The sequence below is a fragment of the Quercus robur genome, chromosome 12 (assembly GCF_932294415.1).
Source record: "Quercus robur chromosome 12, dhQueRobu3.1, whole genome shotgun sequence".
In the NCBI taxonomy this organism is placed as follows: domain Eukaryota; kingdom Viridiplantae; phylum Streptophyta; class Magnoliopsida; order Fagales; family Fagaceae; genus Quercus; species Quercus robur.
In genome coordinates, this window is record NC_065545.1 from 19,675,271 (window position 1) to 19,695,680 (window position 20,410).

At 36.2% G+C, this 20,410-nt stretch overlaps 2 protein-coding genes across 3 annotated transcripts; both read left to right on the top strand.

Annotated features, from left to right (window-relative positions):
- The first annotated feature begins 1,489 nt into the window (after nucleotides 1-1,489).
- Nucleotides 1,490-5,073, top strand: LOC126709782 (BTB/POZ and MATH domain-containing protein 1-like). Of its 2 annotated transcripts, none has more exons than XM_050410120.1 (4): nucleotides 1,490-2,041; nucleotides 3,935-4,345; nucleotides 4,414-4,503; nucleotides 4,586-5,073. In XM_050410120.1, the coding sequence occupies exons 1-2, from the start codon at nucleotides 1,593-1,595 to the stop codon at nucleotides 4,266-4,268; spliced, it is 783 nt and encodes a 260-aa protein (XP_050266077.1). In that variant the 5' UTR covers nucleotides 1,490-1,592; the 3' UTR covers nucleotides 4,269-4,345; nucleotides 4,414-4,503; nucleotides 4,586-5,073. The 2 variants fall into 2 exon arrangements, with proteins under 2 accessions (XP_050266077.1, XP_050266078.1); XM_050410121.1 differs by having other exon boundaries at nucleotides 4,414-4,494.
- A 5,442-nt stretch (nucleotides 5,074-10,515) lies between these two features.
- Nucleotides 10,516-11,495, top strand: LOC126708249 (putative F-box/FBD/LRR-repeat protein At5g22670). Its single transcript, XM_050408052.1, has 2 exons — nucleotides 10,516-10,569; nucleotides 11,148-11,495. The coding sequence occupies exons 1-2, from the start codon at nucleotides 10,516-10,518 to the stop codon at nucleotides 11,493-11,495; spliced, it is 402 nt and encodes a 133-aa protein (XP_050264009.1).
- The last annotated feature ends 8,915 nt before the right edge of the window (nucleotides 11,496-20,410 follow it).

A 20,410-nucleotide genomic window follows, 5' to 3' on the forward strand; every position in this document is an offset into this window, starting at 1 on the left:
TGGTCAAAACACAAAAATCAAGACCCAAATTCATTAACAATTAATCAGTCTAAACAACAGAAGCTTACCCAAAATCAAGACCAAAATCCGCAAGTCAACACAAGGACGATCTGCTTCGTGAAGGAGGTGAAGGACTGGCCGGAGGGATGAGGAATACGATGGGGTGGTGGAGGAAGGACGAGCGCGCGACAGCGGACAGGCGTCGTTGATGACTTAATGTGATTCTCTCCCTATCTCGGGTCTGTGGCTGGGGTTTGGGGAGAAGAAAGTGATTACTGATAGAAGAAAAATAATTAAATAGGTAAATTATCATTTTGCCTGTTAATGAATTCCAGTTTATCAAAAAATTATCATTTTGCTCCCTAACCTTTGAAATTTTCCTCTCTCTCACATTTAAATTTATTATTATTATTATTAATATTCTTGTCTTTTTCCAGTTTTCAACCTAGCATGTAGTGAGTGCAAAAAAAAAAAAATTTAAGTTAAAATTTAAAAAAAAATCGGGCAAATTACAACTTATCTGTAGTTTAGCCAAAATTTAAGTTGTTTATCTGTGATTTGAAATTTGACACTTTACCCACCTGAGATTAGTTTAGTTAAAATTTTGTAACCCACTTCTATTAAAAACATGACTAAATATGTAATTTTGCTCTACTTTTATTTTTCTCTCCTCCAAAAACACAAAAAATATAACCAGACAAGATTAAATAAGTTAAAAAGAATCCAACAGAACACTTGTATTATGAGATTTCAAACCCCAGGTAGACAATTTAAATTTCAGTCAAATTTCAGATAGGTAAAGTATCAAATTTTAAATCACAAATTTTGTAACCCACTTCTATTAAAAACATGACTAAAGCTGCGTTTGGATTGCGCTGATTCCAGTGCGTTTGAGTTTTTCCACCCTTTTTTTTTTTTTTTTTTTTTTTTTTCACGCGTTTTTTAGACTTGCGGTTACTGTTCATCACTGTTCAATGAACAGTAACCGCAAATTTTGACTTTTCAAACTTTTTTCATCCAATCAGTGCACATCGTGTACTGTTCACGGACCCATAAATTTCACTTTTCAGCAACTTTTTCATTAAAAATGGGTCCCACGGTACTATTCACACATTTAAAAATTATTTTGCTACAGTATTTTTCAGTTTTCAGTTTCAGCTGTATCCAAACGGAGCCTAAATATGCAATTTTGCTTCACTTTTATTTTTCTCTCCTCCAAAAACACAAAAAATATAACCGGACAAGATTAAATAAGTTAAAAAGAATCCAACAGAACACTTGTATTATGAGATTTCAAACTCCAGGTAGACAATTTAAATTTCAGTCAAACTTCAGATAGGTAAAGTATCAAATTTTAAATAACAAGTAGACAAATTAAATTTTGACAAAATCCCAGGTGAGATAAGTTATAATTTACTCAAGTAAAAAAAATCTGATAAAAAAAAAATGGTATATTTTACCTAACGGCTAGACAAAATAATATGAAAAAAGTCATAGTTTAGCTACTTCTCTCTCCAATAATTGATCAAATCCTAGATTTTCTCAGCAACCAAACATCAAAATTTTTATCTCTATCTCGATCCTCTCGATAAATGGGACGAATTGTCTCTCCTAATTCTCAGTCGATATTTCCTTGTTGGGAGTCCATGTTAGTGAGTTCTTCTTCTTCATCTTCTTTGTCTTGGTCAACTCCGACGACATCGACGTCGATTACAAAGACGGTGAATGGATCCCACAGGTTCAGCATCTCAGGGTACTCACTCGTGAAAGGTATGGGGATTGGAAAGTACGTGGAGTCCGATTCTTTCACCTTCGGCGGGTACTCTTGGGCGATCTATTTTTACCCGGACGGCAAGAATGTGGACAATGATACGTATGTTTCGCTGTTTATAGTTTTGGCGAGCAAAGACACTTCTGTGAGAGCGCTTTTTGAATTGATGCTATTGGATCAGAGTGGGAAAAATAGGCATAAGGTTCACACCCCATTCGGGAGGACGCCGGAAAGTGGGCCTTACACGATCAAAAATCGCGGTAGCATGTGGTAATCGATTATTCTTTTTAAATTTGGGTCTTTTATTTATTTATTTTATGATCTTGATTATAATTGTTATGATTATGATAGTGTTTGTCATGTTTATGTAGTGGGTTTTTATTTATTTTTGCTAAGTGTGTTAATGTTAATGGGTTTGCCTTACTTCTAGTATTTTTTAAAAGGAATCCTCTTTTATTTTTTGTTTTAACGAGAGTTTGTCACATTATCTATTAACAAAATAAAATGTGGAGATTAAAATTTATTATCACTTATCACTGTATATTTAAAACAAAATGACATGTTCAATTTAAAAAGTAATGGAGGTAACGGGGAATAAACCATGAAAGTTTTACTAGGAAATTGAAAAAGCTTTGAAAATATTAATTACTTTTTTTTTTTTTTTTTTCCATAAAAACTTTTTAAAAATGGTTTACTAACTTTTTCCCTTAATTAAATTCAATCACATGATTATTTTGAATTATATGGTCATGGGAAAAAATAGAATTGTTTGTGTTTTAGTGGACAATGCTATTCAATTGAGGAATCTAATGTACTGCAGGATTGCATATAAAGTACTGTATATAAGTTCTCTCTAAAAAGGTTCTTTGTTGGATGATGTTTGTTTGAAATAGTACCCCCATGCTTGCATCTGTTACTTCATTTTGAACGACTTAATGACTCATGAAAAAAATATCATGTTGATTTTTTAAAATTAAATGCATACCATTTACAAAGTTTCATTTAGTATAAGACGCAGGGAGTAATTGCTTATAGGATGCTGGCCCTGTACAAAACACAATTACGCACAATGTTACCATTTTTATTGTTATAGCTAATAATAATTTGATTAAGTATAAGAGCAATTGCATGAATTGTGGACAGAAACCAATGGTAAGATTATGAATTTTTGTTATTGTTGTTGTAGAACTGAAGTTTTGAAAGAGGTTGATACGTACAAGTGGGTGGTGGTATGCTTGTTGAATTTGATAGGTAATGGTTTTCTAGGCTTGAATTTTAGAGCTAGCTAGGATTGTTAATTCGCGAACCCCTTATTGTTTATGTAAAGATGTAATTTCCTGGCAAACACTGTTCAAAATTTGTGTGGATTACTTGAATCATTAAAGCCTTTATTCCATATGATGTTAGCTTGCTGGATGAGTAACTTTCTCGACTAGTAGGGGTCTGCTACATGAACTCTTTTCCGCCTCCCAGCTATATGACATAAGAAAGCCAAATAATGTATAAAATATATTTTTTGATAGGTACAAATGATGTACAAAATATGAAGCAACAAGCATCTATTGTTAGACTCATAAATTTCTAGAGAGCTTAGCAACAAACAACGTTACAACAAACATATCCATGAGATTAAATTGAGATCGGTAGAATAATCTTATTATTCCATATCGCATTAGAATTAGATGGAACCAGACAGAGGGTGTTTTTCTGATTTATGAATTTTTTTTGAGTACCTGTAAGGAGTTGTGAACTCTCTTATATGTAATTCTTTGGCTAGATGTATATAATTTTGTAGATGAATACTTTGAAAATGTAGTGGCGTTAATGTTTATTTATTGTGTATGGTTTCATTTTGAGCTATTGAAGAGATTAATAGAAGCAAGATGTAATATTTGGCTCATCTAATTAGCTCACCACATATTGTGTTGTGAATTTGTGATGACAAAATCTTGTTGATTAGGCGTGATACCTACCATGAACTTTTCAGGTGACAACTATGTTTGATTCGATGACTACTATATGCATCTTGTGGGCGTAATGTTTTTATGCTATTATGTTAATATTTATGCAATCATTTTCAATTGTATACCTTTGCTTCATTTCTCATTTAATGTAATCAAGTGGCAAGTGTGGTATAATAGTTTTGTTTGTTGGATGTTGCAGGGGTTACAAGCGATTTATCAAAAGAACTGATCTAGAGACATCTGACTACCTCAAAAATGATTGCCTCAAGGTTCACTGTAGGGTAGGTGTTGTGAGATCATACAAAATTAACATTGGTCAGAATTTGGGGCAGCAATTTGAAACTGGAAAGGGAATAGATGTGAATTTTGAAGTTGATGGGGAAAATTTTGCTGCTCATTCTGTAGAGCATAGTTCTGATTATGAAGGTTCATCGCTTGAAAGGACTGCTTCTCAACCCTCTAGTCATGTTGAAGACCCCAGTGGTTCTTTCCTGGAGAGGTACCTCAGTTTCCTCCATGGTCTTGCCAAGTGAAGAATCAAGATGGATCTATCAGTTGTATGCAACTTGAAAGGCCAAAACAAGCTCCAAATGTTCTATGGACAGGCCCAGTATGTCTTGCATTCATCTAGTCATGCTTTCCACTTTTGGTGCATACCTAATAGTTCTCTTCATGCAGATTGGGGTTCATCTTGTTGATGAGAGCATGTTGATGATTGAATCTCTTAAACAAGCCGTTTATACCCAATCGGACCAAAAGGTCTCTTCGGTGTGTTCTTGCTCTTTTGTCTTTTGTAGATTCCATGTTTGCAATTTGTGAAGCTGGGTTCTTAGATCATTTATCCTTGCAGAGGGCCCAGTTGGCAAGCTCACCGTCTCTTGTCCAAACTTTGGAGAAATGGTTTGAAAGGCTTAGAGTTGGAGCTTGTCCAAGTCGATCACAGCGGGATGATGAAGGAGGTTCTGGGAGTCGTGGTACAAGAAGGCCGTCTCGTCGGAGAACCTAAGGTCCTTCTGAAGAAGATGAAAACAATCAGCCCCGCCGATTCCTTGCAAAACACGGAAACTTGCTTTGTGTTGTTTTCTTGTTTTATTGTTTATTTATTTTTTTGTTTACTTGTTTTTTTTTTATTTTTGGGTCCGTGATCTAGGGGTGTTTAAAAAGCTTCTCTAACCACACGACTATACTTGAACCAACCAAAACTGACTACCAAATGTGGTTGCCGCAATGCCAACAGCGGTGGAGGTGTAAAAACTGCATATGCACCTGCAGGTGCAAGTGTGATGCGGTTTTCAGTTTTGTTTTCTGAAAATTGCTAATATATGGATTGTAGCTCTATTTGTGTGTTGGGGGGGGGGGGGGGGGGGGGGGGGGGGGGGGGATTTGGTTGATACTCTCCACACGGCTTGTAACGTTGCATAAATTTGGGGAGGAAAAAAAACAATTATTCAACATCAAGCCATTGCAATACCTTAGTTAAACTTGTCCGGGTATTGGAATATTTTTGGCTTTGAATTTGTAAGAAATTAAAAATTCTTATGGTCTAGTGATCTAATTCGTGTAACAAATACTGTATAACTAATACTTGGAATGTGTATGGATAACGAGCAAGAGACCTGCGTACGTATTAAGCAAAGGAAAATTTTGAGAACTGATAAAATTGGCTATTTGGTCATTTGGAAAGAACATTCATGCAATAGAAGTTGAGCTTTGATTTTTAGGACACTTCTTCTATGGGAACTAGGCATGCAGGACACTTGAAAATGATTGTGAAAACCTCCTTTGATTATTTAATAGGAAGTGCCTTAGTTTTCCCATTTAGTTGGAGAAATGGAAAGTGAGATGATAAAAAATGAAGAACGATAGAAAAGTGGAAGAATAGAAGGTATTTTAGTTTTTCCTTATGGTATTTGGTTTGAAAGTGGAAAAGTAGATGGAAGAAAATATCTTTTGTTAATTGTTATGATAGAAAATAGGCATAAATGTACTTTTGGTCCTTACATTTTGCACTTTTTCTATTTTGGTCCCTATATTTTATTTTTAGCACTTTTAGTCTCTAAATCAATTAATGCGTGACATTTAAGTTCTTTCTGCTAGCCAACTAACGGGAAAAACTGAGGTGGCAGATGGAACACCTTATTAGCTGACGTGGCACTAATGTGGCGATTAAAATATTATTAAAAAATATTATTTGGCATTTTTATATGCCACGTCAGCATTTTAATTTTTTATAAAAAGCTATGTTAGAAAATTTAAACCAAAAAAGAAAATAAATTAAAAAACAAAACTTAAATCTAATTAAAAAATGGTTTAAAAAAAAAATCTAATTAAAAAACAAACACAAACACAAAAATAAAAGGCCCTCCTTCATTCTCAACACAATTCTATCTCAAAAACTCTAAAAATTCTATCACAGCTCTCTGTTTTTTCTTCGTTTCTTTCAGAAAGAGCTTGTAGATTTCTTTTCAGATTGTTGAATCTTGACTGTACAAAAAAAAATGTTTGTTAAAGGAGAGGGTCCTGCCATTGAAATTGATCTCGGCAAGACCTACTTGTGCGTTGTAGTTTGGAAGCACGACCTTGTCGAGATCATAGCTAACGACTAAGGGAACGAACGACGCCGTCTTATGTCGCTTTCACCGATACGGAGTGTTTAATCGATTTTAAATTTCTGGGTTTGTTTTTTTATGTGGGTTTGATGATTTTATGGGTTTATGGGTTTGATTTGTTGGAGGTTTCGGTGGAGGATGGTGTTTGGATGGAAAATGGGAACATCGCTAGTGGTGGTCCTGGCAGGCATCAAGAAGAGAATCCATTGCCCATGAGTGGGTATCTGGGTTTGTTTGAAACTTGCATGAGTGGGTATCTGGCTTTGTTTAAGACTTAAGTTTGTTTAGATTTGGGTATCCTTGCTCTTGTTCTGAGTTTGTTTGTATTTTTGTTTTTTTGGAGACAACGTGGAGTTGTTTGTTTTTAAGGGGTTTTTTGTGTGTTTGTTTCTAAAGAAAAATTCTGGGTTTATGGGTTTGCTAGAGATTGAATTGGTTACTGGGTTTATGGGTTTATTTCTTCGATTTATTTATGGTTTGGTTTGATTTCTTGGATTTATTTATTGTTTTTCTAGATTTAATGGAGTAGATTTGGTTGTTGGATTTGGATTTGGGGTTTGCTGGAGATTGGTTTATTTCATGGATTTAGGAAGAACACGAAGAACAACTTCAGTTCTTAAGAAAAAATAATGAAAGTAAAAAAAAAAAAAAAAAAAAAAAAAATTGTTTTTTAATTTATTTTCTTTTTTGGTTTAAATTGTCTAACATGGCTTTTTATAAAAAATTAAAATGCTAACGTGGCATATAAAAATGTCAAATAATTTTTTAAATCGTCACATCAGTGCCACATCAGCGTCACGTTAGCTAATAAGGTGTTCCATCTATCACCTCAGCTTTTTTCGTTAGTTGGCTGGTGGTAAAGACTTAAATGTCATGCGTTAATTGGTTTAGAGACTAAAAGTGGTAAAAATAAAATATAGGGACCAAAATGAAAAAAAAAGTGCAAAATGTAGGGATCAAAAGTGCATTTACGCCAAAAATCAAAGAGTCTTTAGCCTTTTTTTTTAGGTAATTCTCTTACCAATATGGCTGACTAGAATCTCAACACATATAGGAAATGGGCCGTTTTTGTTTTCAAGAAATTAGTGATAGGGCCGATTGTCATTAACTCTTCTTATGATTTTTATTAGATGTATGGGTGAAAGAACATTGATTGTTTGAGAAAGGATTGGGCCTGTTTGTTGACACTTGAAACTTACAATTAGGAGTGTGCAAACCATCACCGGAGTTGACAAGACCGACTGGTGCCGACCATCCCACACTGCCACTGGCATCGACTGATGGAGCCGACACCGGCGATCAGAACACGATTGGAGCTCCGATGCCAGTGCGGTGAGGACATCGGAGACGCAAAGCATGCATCGAGTATGGGGATCCACTCTTGAAGAGTATGGCGGTAGAGATGAAAAAAAAAATATGATAAGTATTGGGGAAGTATAGATAATATCAATTTGATACTTTTTGTTGCTGTTATTCTTGACCTAAGGTATAGATTGAAGTGTGTAAAGTTTTGGTTTAGGGAGTGGTATGGAAAGGACAAGGGGGATGCGATGAGCTCTAAGGTTTAGGATGCATTGAAGAGGTTGTATGTGGAGAGAGTGGGTCAAAATGGAGCTTCGAGTTCTACTGGTAGTGGTGCTTCATTGTTTAGGGACTCCAGGCCAAGTGTTGGCAATGCTTCATTGTCTGATCGTATTAAAAGTTATAATAATAGGTTTAAGCAACACTTGGCGGACGAGGACAGTGTGGAAACCAAATCTAAGTTGGATAGGTATTTGTTGGAATCTTCTGAGGACCTTGATGTGGAAGATTTTGACATCTTGATGTGGTGGAAAATGAATTCTTCTAGATATCGAGTCATTTCCCAAATCGCCCGTGATGTGTTGGTTATTCCTGTCTCTACAGTTGCATCCGAGTTTGCTTTTAGTACGGGGGGGCATGTTTTGGATTCGTTCTGTAGTTCACTATCTCCTAACATAGTTGAAGCCTTTATTTGTACCCAAAATTGGTTGAAGGATGCAAAGGAAAAAGGACCAATAAAGCTTCGGGAGTGCATGGATAATGTGGAGGATATGGATGGTTTTGAGATTGATACTGGTAAATATATGTTCATTTTGTTTGTTGTATATATCAATTGCTTATTTATTTGCTCAATGCTTACGAATCATTTTATTTTGAATGGGATTGTAGAAATTGCATCGGTTTTCCCAATGCCTATAGAGGAGGATCCAAGCACCGTTGTGTTGGATGATGATGAGTGATGTGCTACTCTTTGCTTGGAGTTAGTTAGTAGTTAGTATTATATAAGTATACTTGCTATTATCATTCGTTTGTGTTAATTATAAATATTCTATTGTTCATAAACAATTCTTATTAATACGTGTTTATTTTGTTTTGTTTAGTATTTTGTAGGAGTTCTAGAATGATGCATAGTGCACAGACTTACTGGACAACGGACTTACAAGAATTAGCATTCTTTTGCCTATATGTTAATTATATTTGTACATGTTATTGGTAGTGGACTTTTCACTAATGGTAGTTATTTAGGTATTCATGGGTGGGATTATTTTTGGGGATACAAGCAATTAGCATTCTTTTGCCTAAATGCTAATTTAATTTGTATATCTTTCTTTTGGCATTTGTGGACAGTGACAAATGGTTCTATAATACGTTATTAAGTGGATATATTAACACTTATTGTTATTGACACTGACACACACAGTGACACTAATGATATTATATGCTACATGATAGTATTTTGGGAGTTGAATTCTTATTCAGACAATTTCAAAATATTTTTGCATGGTGAATGAAATGAAAAAATTTGGATAGTTTGGATCATTACTATTTGGGTGAACAGATTTTTTTATTGTTGAATAGATTTTTTTTTTTTTTATGTGAACAAATTTGTTGAACAATTTTTTTTTTTGGATATATTGATATATTGAAATCTTGAACAGGTTGATATATGTGAACAAGTATTAAAAGACAGATTACTTGAAATCTTGAACAAGTATATGTGAACAGATTATGTGTGCCCAATTTTGAACAGGTTGATATATGTGCCCAATTCTTTTATTATTAAAAAAACAGTTTTTTTTAATATTTCAAACCGATCAAACAGACCCTAGTGGTGTGTATCGATTCCAATTATGAAAAAACCAATCTCTATTGGTTCGGTAATAAATTTAGAAAAAAACCGCCTCTACCGAACCGCGCACACCCCTACTTACAATTGGCCTTCTCAATGTTATTGGTAGAGTTTGTAGGTAGGGCTGTAAACGAGCCAAACTTTGTCGAGTAGTACACGTTTGAGCTTGGCTTGTCAATAAAAATCAAATGCACGAGCTTGATTCGAGCTTGAGACAAACCTAAAAATAATGTTTGAACTCGAGCTCATGAGAATGCCAAAAAGTTTAAGCTCGGCTTGATTAATTAGTCAAGCCAAGCTTGAGCTCAAACTCGAGCTCAAGTCAAGCTTTTTAGCTTGGGATCCAAAAAAAATTTCATCATCAAATGCTTATATCACCAAAAATCAAGTAAACAAGAAATAATAATATACTCATTTTATCATGCTTCTAATTCCACCCGTGATTAGAAATTGTTCAAATTACAACTTTACATAATTAAATCCATCCATTCATCATTCATTGTTTATAGCTTGAGTAATTGTTCAAAATACAATTTTTACATCCACATTTGTCATCTATGCAATTATAATCTTCACAAATCTAAATAAATTAACATTCCAAAACATATATGAATAAACAAGCTATAAATTAACATTCTAAAACATATGTGTAATGTCATAATAATGAGCATATTTAGTAAACATATATCAAGCTATAAATGAGCCTAAGCTTGGCATGTTTTTATCGAGCCCTATTGTTCAAAAGCTTGTTCACAAATATATATATATATATATATATATTTTTGTTTGGGCTCGGCTTGTTTATCAAACAAGCCTTAAACTGAATCTCAATGTTGGCTTATTTATAAACAAACGAACATGAACGAGCTTTTTATAAAGTCAAGCCCAAGTTTTTCATGATCGGCTTGATTCATTTACAGCCCTAATTTGTAGGGTTTTCTTTTGGGGTGTGGAAACATTGTTCTTTTTTGTTAAGCCTTTATTCTTCATCTCTTTTCTTCTATTTTCTCTGTCTACTTTATGGAGTCTATTCTAAGCAAATGGAATGGAGTTTCCATGAATGACAAAGAGGAGGTAATTCAGGTCAATCTCGATGGAAGTGGCAGTAGTAGTAAGGAGTTTGTTTTAGCGGCTAAGTTTCATTCTAACGAGGCGTATTCTGAAATATAGTCTATTGGCAGAACCTTCAAACCTAAAGAATATCAACTCACCCCGAGTGCTTACTACTTTTTATCTTTATTGCTTTAGATTTGGTATTTGATATTCAGAACCTAAACTACGCATTAACCCATCACTTTTTATCTTTGACTAAAAGTTGATCACCTGATCAATTGTGGCAAAAATTATGTCTAAGCTTTTTAGACCCAAATAATATTTTAGTCCAAATGTCTTGTTTCGTAGACTGAGTTTTATTTGGCGTCTGCCTTGCATTTTTATGTATGCTTTTTAACTACTGTAGTAGTAGTGGACTACATATAATTTTTATAGTTTATCCTAAGAAATCAAATTATTCTTTGAAATTTATCAATAGCCTAGCTATTATCCATTTTTTCCAAGAAAAATTCTCTCTGCATGAAATTGTTTTCACCAGAAAACACAAACTGTGCTGGCTGCTGCTAATATGATGTATATTCCTGATGTTTGCTAGCTAGGTGGTTGGTGCTGAGGATCATAAGAGAATGAGTGACCATATCAGTGAATTACCAGATGACATTCTCATCAACATTCTCTCCTCTCTAACTCTAAGAGATGCTGTTAAGGCAAGGTCACTGTCACCTAGATGGAGACATCTTTCAGCACCCATCTCCACTCTTCAGTTTGATCTATTTACCATGTTTGGAATTGAATATGATGAAAACAAAGGCTACTTCGATACATTGCCTGCAAATTTTGTAAATGAACTTAAGCCTAGATTTCTCACATTAGTTGATCAGTTTTTGCAGCAATATATGGCTCCAAAGATAGGAAAACTCATGGTTCACTTCTTGTCTTGGCAATGAGTCTGCTTCTCATATAGATAATTGGGTTACCTTCGCTGCTAGAATGGAGGCCAAGAAAATTGCTGATCTTTACTTTTCTTCTTTCTACCAACGAAGTGAAAACTATAGTTTCCCTTGTCATTTGCTTCACTCTCACTTGAAGCATTTGCACCTAGGAGCATGCACATTTAGACCCTTTCTTGAGCACACAAACTTATTAAGCTCTTTGGCTACCCTTGACTTGAGTAATGTAATTTTAGATACAAATAATGACGTGGAGAGTATCCTTTCAGGTTGTATGAACTTTGAGTGCTTGGTGGCTAGTGTTGAGAAATTGTAGGCTGCCTATGAGACTCTGCATACATGGCCATCAACTCTTTCGGCTGAAGACATTGATTGTTCACTAGAATTGCACCCATTTTCCATGGCATATTGAGCTCAATTCTATTGATCTTAAAACCTTTGAGTTCAGGGGTTTTCTGGGAACATTCACTTTTGTAGAAGGATCCAAAGCTAGACTGCAATCGCCAAGCTTTATTAAGATACCCTTGCATCCTCTGGTCTCTGGCTTCCAACTCACCATTAATTTGTCCAACGACCAACCTTAAGTTCAAGAAAATTTCCACAACTTTACCTCCCAATTTTTTCACCATAGTTATCCCAGTTAACAGGGCTTCATACTCAGCCTCATTATTTGTGGCTAAATAACCCAACCTCAAAGATTTCTCAATGGTAATCTTTTCTGGGGATACCAGGACTATTCCAATACCTGACCCCTTCTGGTTGGCCACCCTATCTACATAAAGCTTCCATATTGGTTGTCCAGGGACAGTAATTGCTGTGACCTGCATACCCCAATGATTCGTTCACCTCGGCGGTAACCCTTTCAGGGCATTCAGTGAACTTCGCTACTAAGTCTACTAGCACCTGCCCTTTAATGGTCGTATAAGGCAAATACTTGATGTCAAATGCTCCTAGGATCGTTCCCCATTTAGCTATTCTTCCTATGTAATCAGACCTCTGAAGTAACGATTGCAAAAGGAGTTAGGTGAAGACCACTACCGTATGCGCCTGAAAATAATGAGGGAGCTTCCTCGTAGAGTGCACAATGGCCAAAATGGCCTTCTCCAATGGCAAGTAACGGATCTCTACCTCTTGTAAAGACTTACTCTCGTAATAGACCGATTTCTGTACCTCGGCTTCCATCCTTACCAAAACTAGACTGACTGCATAACATGTAACTACGATGTAAGCAAAAAGAACTTCCTCTTTCTTTGGTCTAGAAAGGATAGGAGGATGAGATAGATATTCCTTTATCTCCTCAAAGGCAAGACTACATTCTTGAGTTCACTCAAATAATTTCCACTTGTGAAGGAGCTGAAAAAATGGTCTACACCTGTCTGCCGATCAAGAAATAAACCTATTTAAGGCAGTAGTCATTTCAGTCAACTTTTGAACTTCCTTAGGATTCTAAGGAGGTCGTAAGTTACTTATAGCCTTAATTTGATCAAGGTTAACCTCTATTCCTCAATGAATAATCATATACCCTAAAAACTTGCCAGAACTAACACCAAAAGAGCCTTTCGAGGCATTGAGGAGTAACTTATGTTTTCTTAGCACTTCAAACACACTTTCCAGATCACTTAAATGCTTGATTACCAATTTAATCTTCATGACCATGTCGTCAATATATGCTTCTACATTCTTCTTGAGTTGAGACTCAAACATTCTAGTTACCATCCTCTGATAGGTAGACCCAGCATTTTTCAAGTCAAAAGGCATTACCCGATAATGAAATTTCTAGTAGGGGTTAAAAACGCTGTTTTTTCCTGGTCGGTCAGGGCCAATGGTATTTGATGATATCCTTGAAAGGCATACAGAAAGCTCATCCTAGGATGTCCGATCGTAGCATCAACCAATTGGTCAATCTGAGGAATCGGAAAGGGGTCTTTAGGGCAAGCTTTATTCAAATCAGTGAAATCCACACATACTCTCCACTTCCCTGACTTCTTCTTTACCACAACTATATTAGCCAACCATTCTGGATAAAACACCTCCTTGATTGCTCTCGCATGCTTAAGCTTATTTATTTCTTCTTTAACGGCCTCAGCGTACTCTTTTGAGGAGTGCCGAGGTGGTTGCTTTTTAAGTACAACCATTGGGTTTACATTCAAATGATGACAAATAAACTCTGGATCCATCCCTAGGGCTTTATACGCACTTCAAGAAAAAACATCAACGTTCTTCCTAAGGAAAGCCAACAATTTGTCTCTTTCTTGGGGGGAAACTGAACCCCAATTTGAAAATACTTTTCTGTGTTAGTATCAATGACTACCTTCTCGAGATCTTCACACATCATTCCCCCTTCTCCAGTATTTGGGGGTTTACTTACTTCTGTTAATTGCTATGAAGCTTCCTTTTGGGAAGCCAAGGCTCTATCCTCTGACTGATATCTAACAGTGGCGACCAGACACTACCTAGTCATGGCCTGACTTCCTACCAATTCCTCGACCTGCATCCTTGAGGGGTACTTCACCTTCATATGCAAAGTCAAAGACACAACTCCCATGGCATGGAGCCACGGTCTTGCCAGGATAGTAGTGTAAGGTGAATAGGCATCCACCACTATAAAGTTTACTTCGACCACCTCGGACCCAGTCTATACAGGCAACTTGATCGTGCCCTTTGGTATAAACGTCTTCCCATCAAATCCCACCAAAGGGGAGTCATACTTAAATATCAGCTCTGCTTCCTTGGTCTACTGGGACTCTTTTCACATTATACCGTCCAATATGAAGGGTTACCACTAGGGCATCGTTATGTGGTTTATAAGTCTCAATCTTGTCTTCATTAAAAAAGAAAAACCCAAGGTTGGTTTGACTTCCAACCTTCCCTACTTAAACTCAGGGACTTGGTCCTCGGTATGTGGTCTTGCTATGGACATGACCCCAAAAGGGTATCCCCCAGTCTGACATAAGTCTGCAAAAATAATATTAATAGTTCCTAATGGTGGCCTCGATAAAGATTCCCTTTGATACACCGATCCAGTCTGACTGCCCTACCTAGAGGGTTGATGCATGAATTGCTTCAACTTTCCAGCTTTGACTAGTTGCTCCAAGTGGTCATGGAGATTTCTACAATCTTTGATGGTATGCCCATGATCCTGATGATATTGACAATAAAGACTTTGGTTGCGTTTGGTGGGGTCGCCTCCCATTTTGTTTAGCCATTTGAAATAAGGCTTACTCTTTATCTTGTCAAGGATTTGGTGAACTGGCTCCTTAAACATGAAGCTGACCACTGAGCATTTGGACGCCTAGTGTGGCTAGTAAAATCTCTCCTAAGTCGGTTATGGTTAAACCTCTCTGCCTGAGAATCTCTTCGATCAGGGGGAGCAACTTTTGCCTTCCCCTTCCCTTGCTGCTGATCCTTTTCAACCTATTTATGCTCATCAATTCGATCAATGAGTTGACGCATACTTCATGCGGGCTTCATTGTAAGAGACTTTCTTAAGTCGTGGTCAGTGGGAAGGCCCACTTTAAATGTTCTTATTGCTACATCTTCAAAATCTCCATCTATCTCATTAAACATCTCACAGTACCTCTCTGAATAGGTTTTCAAGGTCTCACCCTCTCTCATCACCATAGATAGCAAAGAATCCAAAGGCTGAGGAACTCTGCTGCATGTAACAAATCGGGGTCCAAAAGCCCTAGTTAACTCTTCAAAAGAGCTTACTGGCCCTTCATCCAGTTTGTCGAACCACTTCATCGCAACAGGTCCCAAACTAGAGGGAAAAACCTTGCATATCAAGGCTTCATTCTTGGAATGCATAGCCATCCTCTAGTTGAAATGACTGACATGCTCTACTGGGTTGGTTTTCTCATTATAAATGGTAAAAGCTGGTTACGTAAAACGATGAGGGAGTTTAGCCTTATCTATTCTATGTGTGAACGGTGACTTAGAAATTTGGCGTAATGCCTTACTCATTGCGTCATTCCCCATGCTCCTGGGGTGGACTTTTATCCTTCTTTCTGTGAAACTGATCCTCCCTTTCCAAGTGTGAAGATAGGGAGAAGGATTCGCTAAAGGGTGTTCTAGACCTTTGCCTGTAACTACAATATTCATTTAAGTCAGTTTCAGAGCTAGGAGGGGATGCATCTCGTTGCTTACGACGCAACTTCTTACGCAAATGATCATTTTCCAACCTGAGATTCCTAGTTTCCACATCATTGGTTAGTCACGTACTGAGATCTGTGCAAAAAAGGTGGCGTACATATATTGAAGAGTTCAGAGGTTCTAAATAGGTAGAAGGTTTCTACTGTAAGTTCATCTACGGGGATTGTAGAGTCTAGGGACAAAGGTTTTGTACTGTGAAACTAGTTTGTTTCATTGGTTTTCCTGAGTTATCATATCTTGTCTTGTTTACTTTTCCGCTGCATGAATTTGACATAATATTGATGTTTGTTTGTTTTAACAATTTTTATTCATAATAAATCTAATTAACAACTTGAGTTTAAAACTTGTTAATTCAATCAATCGGGGCCTAAATTTCCCAACAAGTGGTATCAGAGTGGGTACACTTTGATTGGATTAATTTCCTGAGTGTGATCCTTGACCCCTATTGTCATGGATTGTGGACAATTTTTTTTGATTTCTCCTTTATTTGATGACACTAATTATACGTACTAAAAAGTTTGTATGAAAGTGTTTTTGTAGGCTCTAGGTGAACAGGTATGATAAGCTGTTGAAGTTGACTGGATTAAGCCAAAGGAAGTGTTGATGGATTGGGATGAAGCAACAATCATAGCAGCAAATTTCAACAGTAGGGCCTTGAATGCTTTGTTTTGTGAGGTGACCAATGAGGAATTCAAGAAAATATCATCCACAGAAATTACCAAGAAAGCATGGACCATTCTTGAGATCACCTATGAAGGTAACAAGGCAGTAAAGATTGTGAAGTTTCAAAGACTCACTAGTAGTTTTGAAGAAATAAGAATGAAGGATGATGAGACCTTTGATGAGTTCTACGCTAAACTCAAGGATATTGTGAATTCTACCTTCAACCTTGGAGAATCTATAGCAGAATCCAAAATTGTTAGAAAAATCCTTAGGTCCTTACCTGAAAGATTCCATGCCAAGATCACTGCCATTGAAGAAGTGAAGGACATTTATCAAATTCCTTTGACTGAGCTTGTAGGGAATCTTCAAACCTATGAGATAGGATTAGGTTTAATGGGAAAAAGTGGAAAGAGTAGAAACTTGGCTCTTAAGGGTATAGAGGAAGAGATTGGAGACTCTGAAGATGAAGATGATGATGATGATGAGAATGAGGATCTAACCTTCATAACTGATGAGATTATCAAGCTTCTTCAATTTAGGAAAAATGATAAGGGCAAACCTCCTAGGAAATCTAAATCCTCAAGGAAAGGCAAGAATGAGAAACCTCTCATCTAGTGCCATGAGTGTAAAGGTTTTGATCATATGAGGATAGAGTGCCCAAACTATCTTATGAAGGAAAAGACCAAGAATTCAAAAGATAAAGGGTTGGTTGCTACCTGGAGTGATGCTGAGAATGACTCTTCTGATGAGTATGTGGATAAGTGTGGTCATGTTATGGCTTTTGCTGCCTCAACCGATAAGGTGATTATAGAGAGTGCTCGTAACAGTGAGGATTCTTTTGATGATGAAGTACCCAAGAAATTGACCCTTCAGGAAGCCTATGATAAGCTATGCACTGAATTCATAAAATCTGAAAAGACTTCTCATCTTTGTAGAAAAGAGCTTAATAAGGTAAAAACTGAAAAAACTGATCTGTTAGTCAAACTAGATGAGACTATAAGGTTAGTTGAGACTCTTATTGTGGAGAGCACCTCATTAGAAGAGAAGATCAAGAATCTCGAGGTTGAGCTTAGTCAAGCAAGAACTCAAATAGAGAGGATGTCTAGTGCAAAGCTTGATGAGGTATTGAGTGCTCAAAAGACTGGCTATGCTGTCTCCTTCGGCCCCTCCTCTTCCACTGCTTTTGGATCAAAGACTGTCTTTGTGCCCCAATTTGAGAAAGGTGATAAAGGTATGAAATCCATAACTGATTTGTCTAATTCTAAATCCTTTGTTAGACCTCATGTTTGTCACTATTGTGGTGTCCAAACGGTCACAGGTTTCCTCTCAAGGACCTACACCTTTATTTGGAGAGTTATTAAAAGCTTTGAGCTTTTTAACACAAATTCAGGAGAATTTTAATTCTTTTATGTCCTTTAGTAGACATACTAGGACATGTGCCTTTTCATATTCACAGCCAAAGACTCGTGCTATGTGAGTGAGAAAGGAGCCTAAGACTTAATTGTCTTTTCTGTTTGTCCTCTACTTTAATTCTTTCTATCTAAAGTAGAATTCTCTTTGCTTGATTTCTAATATGTTTTTGGAATTATGCTTTCATGCATCTGCATCTTTCTTTCATGCGTTTGAATCTTTCTTTCATACTTTCATGTTGTTTGTCTGTTTTTGTTTGGTTGTTTAGTTTTTATTTTGTTTTGTTTTCAAAAAAAAAAAAAGGGGGGGGGGGGGGAAATCAGAAAAATACAAAAACAGTGTGTGTTTGTATACATTGGTACTTGTGTACCTTGGATGACGATTAATAAAGTTCTCTAAACTTTGTATCTTTTGTAGCTTAGATGAGCATCTCTATGCACAACTAAGCAAGTGAGCTTTGTGGCTTGTGTTTGTGATGAGTAAGATTAAGTAATCTCTTGTACTTAACACTCGCATCACTCTTTTTGACGGGAAAGACTAGAAAATCATAAGAAAAAGACATAAATAACTATCTCATCACTGTTGCCTACCAATCATGAAATGACATTTGTATACTTCGGCATAGCAAAAGTGGAATGTCAAATGCTTAACATCATTGGGTATTTCTTTTCTATCTCTTATATGCCCATGCATGGTTTGCTTAAAAGAAAATGAATGCAAAGAACAACAAAAAGCAAAAAAGAATTTAAATGCTTTACATATGATTGCAAGTGTGTATACTAGGAGATGTGGGAGTTATAGGATGTACCTCGAAGGTGATAGTCCCCATCAAACTGTTATGATTGTGTGTGAGTTAAAGTGATTTTCTCATATCTCAAATTGTCATAACATGTAGACACTTATTCAATCTTGCAATGTTTTTCACACATAACACGCAAAATCCTTTGCTACTTTTGATACATGTGCAAGTACAATGTGATTTGGCCATCACAAGGAATACATATGTCAATGTATACTCACTAAACTATCTTAACTTGTTTTTGAAATATAAAATTAGTTAGACTTGTTTAGTGTGTGTGTTTTGGATCTATGTGCTTGACATTTTTCTTGTTGAGAGATGATTTTGAGAGCTTATAATGTTGATTGGATCTTTGGTTGAGTAGCATTCATGTCTGTGTTTTTCTCTTCTTTGAAAAACTGATTTTAAGCAATCTCGACAGCTTCTCGATACCTCTCGATAGCTAGGCTATCTATCGAGCCCTTCTTTCTTCTTGTCTCGATAGAAGTTATCGCAATCTCGATCCATCGAGATTTCTGGGCTTTGTCTCGATAGCTTCTCGACAGATTCTCGATCCATCGAGAAACTTTCTGTTTGCTCGATAGATGCTATATAGCTGTTCGATCCATCAAGGTTGGCTTCTGCTCGATAGCTACTTGACAGCTTCTCGATCTGTCGAGATCCTCTTGCATGCATTGTTTTTCACATGTTTTGCATCTTTCTTTTATCTTGTCATCTATAGCATCTTGTTTCATCACATTCATGCATTTATATGGATTCTTTGTACCCCCCGGTCATTTTTGATCATCTTTATATTTCTTGGGTGAAGCTTTCTAGCTTCTTGTACCCTTTGTCAATCATGACAGAAAATGGGAGAAATTGTGGAGAATATGTGATTTCTTTTTAAGATTTTACCTGTTAGAGGGAAAAATACATGCCTTTTTAAGGGGGAGTTATGTTTCATCTTGTTAGGGGGAGTGTTTACCTCCTTCTTGTACATCGGTCTTGTGACCATTTTTACATACATTGTGCTTATCTTTGATATATATATATATATGATGATGTATGTCTTCTTCACCTAACTCTACATGTGTTGTTTCTTTTCTCTCTTTATACACGTGTTTCTTATTTATTGTATGCAATCTTTTATTTCTATTTCACACTAAGATGTCGTGATGAGTTTTGTTTAAAGTGTTTCAGAAATACAGATTGTTAAAGTCTTCTTGCCATGAACTCTCCTCTTGCAAAATTTTTCAAGAGTTTGTGTTAGGATAGATTTTATTGTATTCAACAAGTGAGTATAAGTTGAGTGATTTATGACTTCTCTCATATGTTAATTTGTTTGTTGTGGTTTTGTCACGAATTGCCAAAAGGAGAGATTGTTAGGACATATGTAAATTATGTTAGGAACATATGTCAAATATAGAATTGGCTAATCCTTTGACAAAACATACTTTACTTGTAATTGGGTAGATCTAGGATGTGTTTAATACTTAAAAGAACAAGAGTTCAAGTCTAGTATTGAAGCCATGTAAATCTGTCCAAGAAACAAATGAAGAAGGGTTGTTCATTAAAGTTGGACAGATTCCTGACAGATAGCTATCTATTGAGGTCTCAACAGTTGCTCGACAGATACTATCTATCGAGGTCTCGACAGTTGCTTGACAGATACTATCTATCGAGAATTACGAAAATCAATTTTTCAGATTTGATTTTCGACCCATGCTTATATATTTGTGTAGGGTTTCTTTTCTCACAACTTTAGACACATACAAAGATTATTTTAAAGGTCATCACATAAGAGAATATAAGGAGAACACATGCAAAAAGTGACCGGGTGCCTTATTCTCTCTGAAAGAAGCTACTGCATATTTGCGCCTTAGGGTTTTGTAACCAAGTGCTTCTTGAT

Excerpts from the sequence above, each read along its gene's own strand:
- LOC126709782 (XM_050410120.1), top strand. The coding sequence starts at position 1,593 with ATGGGACGAATTGTCTCTCCTAATTCTCAGTCGATATTTCCTTGTTGG. Across the intron at positions 2,042-3,934 it reads AAAAATCGCGGTAGCATGTG|GGGTTACAAGCGATTTATCA; the intron begins GTAATCGATTAT and ends TGGATGTTGCAG.
- LOC126708249 (XM_050408052.1), top strand. The coding sequence starts at position 10,516 with ATGGAGTCTATTCTAAGCAAATGGAATGGAGTTTCCATGAATGACAAA. Across the intron at positions 10,570-11,147 it reads CCATGAATGACAAAGAGGAG|GTGGTTGGTGCTGAGGATCA; the intron begins GTAATTCAGGTC and ends TTTGCTAGCTAG.